This window comes from Argiope bruennichi, chromosome X2 (assembly GCF_947563725.1).
Source record: "Argiope bruennichi chromosome X2, qqArgBrue1.1, whole genome shotgun sequence".
In the NCBI taxonomy this organism is placed as follows: Eukaryota; Metazoa; Arthropoda; class Arachnida; order Araneae; family Araneidae; genus Argiope; species Argiope bruennichi.
Window position 1 is genome coordinate 5534272 of NC_079163.1, and position 13216 is coordinate 5547487.

Below are 13216 nucleotides of genomic sequence, written 5' to 3' on the forward strand. Positions count from 1 at the left end.
TCACAGATAGGTATGAATGGAACATGCCGATGGAAATTACAATAAAAAGAGGAAGGGGGAGGGTAAGGAGTGACGCCTTATAACTGTTTTCTGAAATTTTCCCTATAATTTTGATATCTTACGATTCGTATGCTAATTAGATCGATGCTTCACATTAAATCCTTGTGAAACCGTATTTTCTAAAATATTTGCACAAAATTTCACTGTTGTTTAATGATGATATTTTATCTTTATTTTAAAAAAATTATAATTATTTTGATTCCCAATATATCCTTCAATTTTTTTGGAAATCACATAACATAAATAGTAATTTTTTCGATTAATGTGATTAATTCTAAACATTCAATGGAACATTCAAAAAAGGAAAAAAACATATCTTAATGAATTGCAACACACATTAAAGTTGATTTATTTTAAACCTGAGAGAAATCCTTTTCTGGAAGTACAAGTTTTTGTTCAAATAGCTTTTACATTTGCGATATATGACATTTACACGTGAATCACATAAAAATAAAAGAACTTCAAAATGCAAAAAGGGAATGTTTATGGCCAAAAATAGTTAGCAAGAATATTATAAAGATCTATGAAAATAACACAAAGTTAATTATGGTTAATATCCTTTTCCATTTGTTCTAATATTTTTACCAACTTTTTAGAAGTCTCTAAAGAAGAGGACAAATTGACAGATTCAATTGATAAATCAATACTTGAACTATCATTCGATTCATCAACATCCATATATTCTTCCTTTGAATCAAAAATGCCTCCCAATTCTCTTAATTCAGATGATAATGATGATGGAAGAAGTTCTTTGATGACTTTCACAAATGACTGAAACAAATTGTTAAGACAAAATAATAAGCAATAAACCTCTATAGATATATTCAAATTAAATTTTTATGACTAGTATGTTCCCTTTATGTTGATGCATATAAAGGACGATAAAACAATCATTCTTACAGTATCAATTCTCAAAATAATGAAAATTTTCAAAGCAGTTGATTGCACTTTACAATAATCTAGTTTATCAGAATGAAATATTAATTCTGTAAATAATGTACTATTTTTTCGAATGAAGTATCATTGTTAAGGGTTAATTTAAAAATTACCAGGTATAAAAACACAGAAATTGCAAATACTGAAAATTCAATATAATACTTGGAATAAGATTATAGAAAAAAGCCTTTTAAATTCACAGGGAAAAATTTTACGTCATACAATTAAATATTTTTATATAAAATTTATTAGTTAATTGCTTACTATTAAGCCAAGGAAGGGCATTCAAGTCTCAGCTGTTTTTCCGATATCTATTTTGCAATTAAGTATATGACAACACTTATCAACTCTTAATACAGTAAAACTTTTCAAAGCAGTCACCAACTCTATTAGCCACTTTTGTACGGCACTGAATTTATGCCCATAAGATTCCAATTCCTAGAAGTAGCCACTCGAAACCCTTCAAACGGCAGGGATGGTAGCTTGTTCAACTTAAATCAAATCTATACTATGGCCAATAGACTGTGAGCACTGACAGACTGAAACCTACTTTTAAGCTGTCCCTTGCCAAGTGCAATTCAGTTTCTGATCTTATGATGGGCTGGAAAATTCTAGGTGTGTGTGTGTGTGTGTATTCTAGGTAAAACTGTTTTTCTGATCAAGTTCAACTGATCTCATAAGAAAGAGAATATTATAGTGGCTTATCACTAACAACTATGTTGACTTGCTTGTTCATTATAAGACTGAAACTACTTCTTTATGGATGTATACTATATAAGTATGGTTACTTAAATGTATTGTTGAATGGTTTTCGAAACCAGCTTATTAGTGTGTATAATATAAATAAATGTTCTTTTATTAGAACGAGATTTCTTAGTAGCAGTAAAGTATTAAAGTTACTGACCATTAACAAGTCATCCTCCTCATTCATTTCTATGATATTGTGGATTCCACTTTGATATACTTCAAGAACAACAAGCACTTTGTAACAAAAACTGGTACTAAATGGACTAAGAAAGCAGTCCTATTGGACAATTTAATCCAGTAATACCAATATGGAATATCCCAATACTACCTCATAACACTGAAAGTGACTGATGCTTTAATTAATTGATTGAAGGTACTGACGCTGTATTTTTAATTTGTGGATCTTCCTTATGTACAAGAAATTGCATTTATACATTCCTTTTCTCCCAAATTTTATACCTAAAATCCGGTTCAATTTTTATTTCTTTTAGGTGCATATATCTCCAAAGAAGGACAGTCATTGTATACTCACCTTATATATAAAGTTAAAAAAACAGACACACATGCATTTATTAGCAAACTAAAATAGATAATTAAAAAAAAATCAAAACTGCCGTATTGCTATTTGCTCTGACAGCTGGATTTTTGATTTTAAAAAATTACTTATTACAATTTGGTACACATATAAAAGCATACTTTAAAATCTTTATTTTTATGAATCCCTACATCGTTGTCGTTAATATACTCCAAAATTTATTAAAAATAATAAGGAATATTCTAATCAGTCACTCTCAAATTCATTATGAGACGGCATTTCTCATAATTAAACTAACTAAAAATACTCAACTGATAGTTAAATTATAAAAATATTGCTTGGTCATCAAGAATATACAACTAAACAAAATTTCAGAACTATAGCAAATAAGAAAATGGTAAGATCGATCATTAAGGCCCATTTTTGCAAAATTGAAATTAATCAAGTTAAATAATCGCCAGTGATTTGAAAGAGAAGTAACAAAATATGAAAAAACGGAAGACGTATATTTACCTGTCCATGATCAACATGTGAGAATGCCTTAGAAACCTCTTCAAGTGATATATCAAATTCTTCTAATTCTTTAAGTTTCTTTTCAGAACACTATAAAATAAAGTATTGGATAATTCTTGATGAGAAATAATTAAAATTAAATGCACAGGTATCATAATAAATAGGTGAAGAACAATGACAATAATAGACTGAATTTCTAAAACAATTAAAATCTAAGAAAATAATACTAAAAGAACAAATATGAATATTTAGCAATATTTCAATAGAAACAAACAAAAGCAGAATTCAAAGATTAAAATTACTTGCCTCAATTACTTTTTCAGGAAATGCAGCTAATTTTGCTACATGGATTCCAAAGCTTTCATTACACACTCCTATTAATAAACGTATTAAATGCTTTAAAATGTCTTTATATCACACATTTATCAGATTAACAGTAACGAAAAGACAGCTGCTTGTGTAAAAGGCAAAGTGTTTAAGGTAATTTTCAAAATATATTTATTAAAAGCTTTAAATATAGAATTAGTCAGAGTAACAGTGTGAGAATACTTTGTAAATATATGCATTTTATGCATAGGAGAAATAACAAGATAAATGAAAATATTAGAAACAGACTGACCCTGTTTAGTTATAACATTAGAAACTACAGAATAAGAAGTGCTCAATAATAAATAAACGAACATAATAAATCTCTTCAAAGCTTAAAGACTGCTTAAGGATTCTTCTAATAGATTCTTATTTAGACAGTTGAAGAAATTATGATATAGAAATGAGGAAAGTTTCAATCATACTTAATCCAAAGCAAAAAATGTTTAAAAACCAATCATTAATAGTGTAACTTCTAATCCAAATCTTGATTTTATTCACTAAAAATGCTGAGTATTTTAAAAAGGCACAAAGAAAAATGTTATTCTTTGATATACTTCCCTATTTTCAGCTTTTTTTAAAAATTCTTATTTGCTTTATATCAGAGCTTTTCTCTAGTATACAGAACAAAACTTTGATTATTCAGACTAATAAGGCTATCTGGGACAATTTTTAAACTTCTGTCATATATAGATTCACATATATATCTTCAGAAATATAAGTTCAGAGTAAAAATGTTACCACGGCCTACAATAGCTATTGTACTAGAAAAATAAAAGAACGAAATAAAAATCAAAACTAAAAACGGCACTTTTCCTAATAATATAAAGAAAATGAGCATGCCTATTGACTCTACAAAACAAAGCACTAAAGATTTGGCAAATTTCGCACAATTATACCATGAAATAATAACCGAATACTTTGGGAAAATTCCTTTACGTTCAAAATTTTAAATAATTAAAAAATGAGCAAAATTTCGTACGTTTCGCAATTTTTTCCATAGAAGTTAAAGCAGAAATAGAAATTTGATGTCATCTTAAAATTCAAAAAATTATCTTTCCATTCATAATAGTTTGATTATTATGCTAATTTTTATCAAATTAAAAAAAAAAAAACTACTGTAATAATACTTTCCGTTCTTGTAAAGATCTCTCTCTCTCTCTTTTCTTTTGCTTTATCAGTTTTTAAATTCCACTTTATTTTCACAGAAGACATAAAAGATTTAAAACCTTTATTTGTGTATCATTTTAAATCGTAGTTTAAAAGCAGACCACTTCTATTCTATAATAGCTTTACAGGATAACAATGTCGATATACGAATAATGCCACACTTTTGAAATGCTATTGTAATAAGTGGAAAAAAAAATCTAGAAAAAATCTGGCTGCACTTTCATATTGTAGTAAAAGTTGGTGCCGCCACAGAAGCGGCATGATTTTAGTGATGATCATCCGACACGTGACATGGTTAATGGATCAACAGGCAGATGCCAATAGTTATTAATCTGCTAACCGCAAAGGATTTATAAGGTATAGTTTCCTTTTTGTACTTCATAATCGATTTTTTTAGGACTAAGGTACATCAATATGGAAGGGAAAAAAAAATTATTGTCGTTGAAAAAAATTTACTTTCTCCTACTGTGGAATTCTGAAAATAAAGATAGGAAGTATTGCTTATCAAGGGAAGAATTTTCAAATATTTTTCAACCCCTTTGTTATGAATTTAGTTACGGTTAGAATTAATGCTTTGTACCTAGCAAGGAGCAACGAATACATATCTGTTGAAAATATATCTTATACAATATAATAAAATTAATTTTATATATTATAAGAAAAGTCTTAAAATTAAAAATTAAAAAAAAAACACAATTATAATTTGAACCAAAGATTATATCAATTTCTGCCTTGCATTTGCTATCATTTTGATAAATTTAGTTTTTTCACAAAACATATCAATACCAAAAACGAAGGAATTCTTACTTAGACTGAGAATAAATAAAAAGAAACGGATCTGGGACAGCTTCAAAAATAAGCTTAGATGACTCCTAGAAAGAAACTGTTAAGGCAAGAAAGTAAAGGAATGGCTAAGTCTAGGATGATCGAACACAATGAAAAACAGCAAACTGAAACGATGAGCAGGGTATTCATCAAAGGAGGCTAATTCAAAATAAAAGAATAATAACAAAAGAGAAATTTAAAGCTTTACATACACTTTCCTTTGCACAATTACAACTATCATTTCACAATTCACATAGAATGCTATTATTATTTGTGAGAAGAATCATACTTTCTAATTACTTAATATCCAAGTTCATAATTTTTGGCAAGATAAATTCATTAAGATTTGTAGTTTTCCTGTATTTTGGATATGCTGAAATTTATGAGTTTCCCAATACTATATTCTTTTCGCAGGTTCCCTTGAAGAAACTGTATGAATATTATTTCACTGTATAAAATTTATTATTTTTAAATTGATATTTAGTTAATTATTGATAAGATATCCGAGGATAACATGGCAATTCTGTTAATATAGCTACTTGGTAGTTTCAGCATAAATGATAACAAAAATAATAATAAGCTAAAAAGATAGTACAGCAGCACAACAAGTTAAATTAATCTAATAACCCTTCTCATGGATGAATACATGTATTTGTACACCTGCAAGAGCAACTGTCCTTATTTCGATCATGTTTTACCTTTTGCTGCATATTTACTGAAATGAAGGAATATAACATATTAAATCTTGTAGGATTTTTAAGGATTCTCAGCAATTTGTAATTAATATTTTCAAATATTCATATTTCTTGCACAGATAACAAGAGATTTCATAAATATAGCTGTAAAGAAATAATGCTACAGTCGCAGTAGTATCTCCATGTAGTTATTTTATAAAATCAAAGAATTTTTTTATTTTATTTAAATCCTTATTCTATCGTATTTCCTTCTGTGTTTTGGTGAAAGTTTTTGATGATTTGAATCGTATTTTGCATTTTGGGATTCTATTTTTTCCTTTCCCTGTGTATAATTTAGAATTAAAATAAATTTTCTTCTTAAAAATACTGGAACTTGTGCCTTTTTTTGTCAGTGCCTTTCACGCTGTGTTGAAATAAAACTTAGTAATGATATATTTATTGAGAAAAATAGGAAAGTGGCCGAATAACTTACTGCATATTTACAGAGATGTTCTGAGAAGTTTTAAAATTGTAAGTAGAAAAGAAACTTCTTCAAAGCTTACAATAACTCAGGACAATAGTACTAATAAAAAAGATCTTTTCATTTTTTCAGCAATACTATAGCTTCATAAGTTTAGTTTGAAAAAAGAATAGCCATATTTTCCCTCAAGTACCTTCTCTATCATATATATGAATACATTCCAATTTTTATTTGTAAGCTTGTAATAAAACTACTTTCTGACGTAAAATAACCAATAATACCTACCGGGTTTCACACGGTATAAAAACGTAACATTGCCTGATGAACATAATGCATCAACATGAAGATTTCCAACACTCGGTATGGCTTCACTCAAAGATGTTAAATCGTGAAAATGGGTTGCAAACAAACATGGTGCTTTAATTCCAAGTGCGATTTGTCTTTAAAAAAAAAAAAAAAAGAGAATTTGGAAATTTAAGAAATTATATAATAAATACATGACAGTTACATAAAAAAAATAATATAGAAATTTTATAAAAACTAACTTCGAAATTGCCCATGAAAGACCAAACCCATCAAATGTGGAAGTGCCACGGCCCATTTCATCGATAATCAGCAATGAAGCAGATGTTGCACCCTTAAAAAAAGTCAAAACAAAAATAATATAATAAATATGCATTTGTTTTCAACCAAATTTTTCAAAAGTTTTATGCATTAAATTTCTAAAAGCATAAAATACTAAGATTAATCCAGATTAAGATCCAGTTCTTAAAACTGGTGTAACCATTTTAAAGCCCGACCAATTTGACAAATTGGCTAGGATTTGGGAAGGAGGTCATAAAAATCAAAATGTTTGCAATATTAAAAAAGAAATATATTACTAAATAATGGGAAAATAAATGAATGCCGATTGTATTTCAATGCTTCTTAAAAAGTAAAATGCCCTCACTTACGTAACGATATATTTTCATCGGCATTTTTCTTGTGAAACAACGATATATCGTCGTTCGGCACTAAAACGGTTAACTTTTTCATTGTAATTGCATTTCAGAACAAATAATCCAGTTAATCTAATTGAAGATTTGGAAAGTAGTGAAATAATTCAGGGTAACCAGCATTTCTGCTGTTTGATTTTCCCTGTCACTTAATTTTTTCGGAAATATCTAAAACCTTCAGAATGATTTTGTTTCATTTTTTTCTCTTATGTATTGTACAGTACATTTTTAATAGTATGTAAAAAATAGCGTTCTATTATTTCTTATGAAAATCAATAAAGAATAAAATTTTAATGTTTAGAAAACAAAACAAATTAACATTTTTACTAATTAGATTTCAGATAAGCATAATTTTTGTAAACATTTACCCACTACTTGAAAACATACTAATCAACAAATATAATATACTAGAAGATGTGTGCTTGTCCAGAGAGGCTTTTCTTAGAGCCGATTATCCAAATTATCCATGAAAGATGAAATACAAAATCACGCGCATATTGGATGAATTCATAAGAATGAAATAATTATTTCCTTTTAATGCAATCTTCTCTATTTATACTGTTTACAAACACCCAAATCAAGACTGAATTATAATACTATATAATGGTAAAAGAAAAGTTTAATAACACAAAATAAAAAACAACTATAAGAAAATATTTGCAACAATAGTATGTGCTTTTAAACTAAGAGGTGGTACTGCATCAAAATAACTGGAATTATTCAGTAACAGCAAAAATGCATTAACTTTTAGCCAAACTACATCGCCAAACATAGTAACAAAAAAAAAAAAAAAAAAAAAAAAATCATCTACACATGGGCAGAATGATTAATTTATATTATACAACCTGCAATTACAGGGGAAATTTAGTAAAGATCACTAAATTTTTCTTTATTGTATAAAAGAATTAATTATTCCTATTAAAACGTTAAAAAAGATTAAATGAATTAATTCTGCAGCTATTTATCAATTTCACATATTCTCTATTTCAGATACGAAAAACTTTCGCACTAACGACCATGGGCCAGAAGACTGTTTTACCGATACAGGGTACAGGTACAGTACAGTAAATTTTGATAATCAATAAAATTAGAAAGAATAGCAATCACGAATATATCACGAAAATGAAGTAGTTAACTACGAATAAATATACATCTCGAACTAAAATAGAGCGGATCAAAATGAAAAGAGGAGGAAAAAAATGCAGAAAACGCATCTAATGGAATAAAAGAAAGGCCTAACAAAGAAATATGAAAACACGTCAATATTATTCCTTCATCAAACAGTAAGAATCTAGGGTTTCCGAAACGACCAATATATCAAATAGTATAAGAAAAATGTTATTTTTTTAAATATTATTTTGAGAAAATGAAAAATATTCACAATATATATATTAGTACAATATATCAAATAACAAATTTTAATTTAAATGTTTAATATTATTTTATTCAGAAGAGTTTTACTTAATGAAGGAAGCTTTTTAAAAATATGCAGAATAAAAAAAGATCAGAAAACATTAACAATAGCATTCGTACGATACTTTGAAGATCCCATAATTTAATGAATTATTTGCATTATTTCTCCAATACTCAGAAAAACAAACCATACGCAATGAAAAAAAATGCTAAAAGAAAATATAAACAATACACACAATACTTCCTAAATCAATAAAAAGTTCGCTGAGAAAGGGAAAAACTAATTTTAATATCTAACATTTATTTATAATAAATTAGTTGTCGATTATAATGCTGGGCAATATTTTTCATATAGTTTAAAATAACTTTGGATATTACCAACAAGAAATTAATACTTTTGCAACTCGAAGTACAATCAGCTTGGCGTATGAAGTAACTAGCTGGATCGGAAGAAGTAACTAGTAACTAGAAGTAACTAGCTCCCAAAACTTCCTCGCATAGGCCAAATTTGATAGAAATCTACAAATTTCATGGAAAAATCACGAGCAAAATTTCATTAATTGACCTTAAGGCATGTTTGAGGTAACATGTTCACAGGCAGACCGACATAGTTCCAAAAATATGTTTTTTAGACCCGGAGATGTCATGAAAGTGTTGCTCAGATTCAGGAATGAAGATTTGTCAAAATTTCGAAATAAAATTAAAAACTACAATAGGCTCGTTAAAGCTGAAAATCATAGCATTGTTGCCAGTTGGATTTTAGTTTTTCTGCATTTTCCACAGAACGCATAAGCAAAATTATATTCATTAATTATGTCATTATTTTATGTTTCGCAACTTGACATTCTGAAAAAAAAAAAAAAAATGTTTCGAGGAAATTATTATCGAAGCAATAAATTATGACAATTTTTTTTTTTCTTATCCACTTCAAATTCGAATGTTAATATAAACTTTATTGTTTCTAAATTATTTTGATTAAGGCCAAAATGCTAATCCAACCCTCAATCGCAATTCGATCTAAAAACAATGAACAAATCATAATATTATGGGATTATAATATTATAGATTATGTGAGAAATCGCGGTGAAAAAGTTAATTTTTTAAAAAGAAGGAAAGTGTGAGATATAGAATATAAGACAAGTAATGAACAAAGTGGTTTCAAAATCAGTTAGCAGAAGCACTTTCTATCATAAACTAGATGCGTGCATTTCAGAATTGATGGCACTTATGGCGCTAGCGATCGTCTACACAAAAGAAAATTCCGGTCTCTCGAAAATTTAAAAGTACATATTCCGCCGCCAGACACGTGAGGAAAAAAGCCGTTGGCCTCCGTTTCAGACTTCAGTAAATGACTGATTGTCATAAGGTGCCAAAGATGTTCCATTCTACTTACGAAAACAAGATAAGCTAATTGTGTTACAATAATAATAGATTAAAAAAAAATCCAGTTTTAGAATAAATTTCTCTGATTTTTCCCAATCTCTTTGAATTCTCTGACCATTCCTGGTTGACTGGCCACCCTGTAATCATTAATCTTCAAAATTTACGCTTCTTCAGTAATCATAATAATGCTGAAGATTTAGTATATTATTTATTCAGATTTCAAATATTGATATAAATCGATTATTATAAATCACACATTAACAATAATTTTCCAAATACGCAAATATAACTCAACAGTATTTAAGTAAAATTACTATCATAATTATGCTGGCGAATGGATTGTGGTGAATTAATATCTATCATTGAATTCAAGAAACTAATATATTATGACACTTAAAAAAAAGCAAAAAATTTACAAACAAAATATAATAATTAATGTAAAACATGTTATGATGTTTTTGAAAATTAATATTATTTTTACAGTTGTATTTCCACTTACCCTAAGCATATTTTTTACTTCTAACATTTCATACATAAAAGTTGACATAGCTTTTGAAGGGTTATCACAGGCACCGATTCGAGTAAAAAATCCATCAACAACTGAAATATCAGCTTCATCACAAGGAACAAATGACCCAATTTGAGCTAAAAGAACATTTAGAGCGACCTAAAAGCAGAAATAGATCAGTTAATTTTTTTAAAAAATAGTCATACGAAATTTAAAATCCAATATCAATTTCTGACTGCTTTACTGCATATTTAATTTTAATATAAGGGAGAAAATGAAGTTAATATTAAATCAAAGAGCTGAATGGGTGCATGTGAGAATAATTCAGTAAATATCAACACTCACTTTTTATAATTCATTACAACAGTACACATTTAAAAATAAGATTTTTCAACAATCATTCATAATTTTATATGCAGAAACAAGAATAACTACATATGATTTACAACTTCATCTGTGGAAGACTAGGGTTGAAAATATTGGTTGCCTTAAGATAATGGGTGCCGGAAATATCTATATTGCTATAATTCAATTTTGATAGGGAACCAACTTTAAATAAGTGAATTTTTTAATGAGACTAACATCTTTCATTAATTAAATAAAAGCAATAACAGTTGTCTAAAATTAAATACTGTTTAGCATCTATTGCCGAAGAGATACATTGGAATTTATTTGCATGACTTAAGTTTAATTTATAAATATATTAAAAATAACAGAACGACAAAAACTTCCTTGAATTGTAACTATGTCTGAAAATAAAAGACACATAATTATTTTGCTATATTTAAGCAACAATCAATGGCTGTAATCTTTCAGTTTAGAGATAAAAAACACCAACAATATATTCCAAAATGATATGCAATCATTTTAATACTTTGAAATACGGCAATGTCTTCATAGAGCTTACCATATTGTGTAAAAAACAAAAAACAAGTACGCTCTAAACAACAATGAAATTCTCCTCATGTAAATATTCAATTTCCCCTCATATAATTGTTCTTCCAGCTTTCCCAAGCCGTCAAGTGGTAATTTCACAAAAATGGAAGACAACAACAATAAACATTCAACTTTTCAAAAATCCAACCTATTTTCGTTTTTAAAAAGTGAGATTAACTCAAATGCACCATAGCAAAAGTTCCGAGTTAATAACTATTAAGCACCAAAAACAAAAATTAATTGGGTGTATCGGTTCACTGAAATACGACCCATTGTCATATCGATTTTTTCCCGATAAATCAAAAATCGAATGGTAGGAACTAGATTCCATGACGGTTGTGAAAGAAGTATTTGCTTTGTGTGCTAGGCACATTTGTTTTAATAGAATAAAAAGCGGTATTAAATTACTTCAGCATAAGATTATATTTTCTACATAACTAGCTTTCAGGATTTAGACTAAGACGGGCTTTGCCTAACTCTCAATAAATTCCTTTTGCCACAGTAATAACATAAAGCAGAATGTAGAAGGATGAATAAAGCTATGATTGATAATTATCCGATTTTGATTCCTATATACAATCTGAGGAAGAATGGCCCAGAGTAACATATTGGTGGCAATTTTGTTGTTCCTATGAAAATAACTGAAACTTTGGCATTTGACACATTCGATCAGATTCGAAATTATATGAACAAGCAGGTAATTTAAATATTCTGCAATAGCATTCCAAGTAGGATTTGTTAAAAGAGAAATACTGAAAATGTTAGTTATTTATTAACTAGTTTATTAAATGGAAATATGAAAATAATTCGAAACTTACTGATCGTATAAAAGTTGATTTACCACCCATATTTGGTCCAGTAACAAAGTAGAATCGATGTTTTTCTATACCGTAAAAAAAGAAAGAAAAAAGCATACACGAGTTTATTACAATCTTCAAATTATCTAAAGAGAAAAAGTAAATGCAGTAGCTCATTAAAACAAAACATTTTATTATGAGAAGCAGTCGAAAAATAAGCTTACTTGGATTGTTAGGGAAATATTTTCTTAATAAAGTTACCAGATTGAGCATTAAGAAGCATTTATTTTGCTTCTCTACATAATTACCAATGTCATACTGCTTTCTAAGGTTAAAACCAGTTGAAAGAAAAAGTGTTTTATATATACGGAAGAATTGTTTCACAGCTGTCTTCAGTTTTTCACTGGTGCTAAAATGCTTTCCCCCACAAATATGATGTTTTCCTTTTTTGTGTATGTTGACCGTGGGTCTAGGTCTTGCTGCCTCCAAAGCATAATCACACCCTTCATTGAACTGCTAAAATAATTCTTTATGGCATGAAACTTAGACCATACAATATAACAAGTCAGTTATGGATATCAGCACCTCATCATAGACTCACTCACCATCAGACAATGACCGCAGTTGTAAAGCTGTTTCCTTTTCAAACCTGAAAGGCACAGAATGACAGCTCATTCGATATTTCTGCTGCTTATCTATCAGCACAATAAAGGTTATTCATTATCAAATTACAGAGCATAAAATTAACCACCTATTGGTTTGATTGCATTAACATTTCTTGGGAAAATGAAATGAGGGTAAACTTATTTTTCGACTTTACTTCATAATACAAAATCCGGTTTAAAAAAATATACAGTCATTAGAAAAGCACTTTCAC

The 13216-nt window shown here is 28.3% G+C and overlaps 1 protein-coding gene across 2 annotated transcripts in view; it reads right to left on the reverse strand.

The window, feature by feature from the left end:
• Positions 1 to 381: 381 nt before the first annotated feature.
• The window catches only part of LOC129960777 (DNA mismatch repair protein Msh2-like), a 99899-nt gene continuing 87064 nt past the window's right edge, over positions 382 to 13216 (reverse strand). For both annotated transcript variants that reach the window (XM_056074409.1, XM_056074410.1), the window contains exons 21-27: positions 12361 to 12425; positions 10598 to 10765; positions 6853 to 6944; positions 6593 to 6747; positions 3098 to 3165; positions 2792 to 2881; positions 382 to 831 (exon numbers count right to left, since the gene is read on the reverse strand). In XM_056074409.1, coding sequence (XP_055930384.1) covers positions 601 to 831; positions 2792 to 2881; positions 3098 to 3165; positions 6593 to 6747; positions 6853 to 6944; positions 10598 to 10765; positions 12361 to 12425 — 869 coding nt within the window. In that variant the 3' untranslated portion in view covers positions 382 to 600. The remainder of the gene's footprint in view (positions 832 to 2791; positions 2882 to 3097; positions 3166 to 6592; positions 6748 to 6852; positions 6945 to 10597; positions 10766 to 12360; positions 12426 to 13216) is intronic.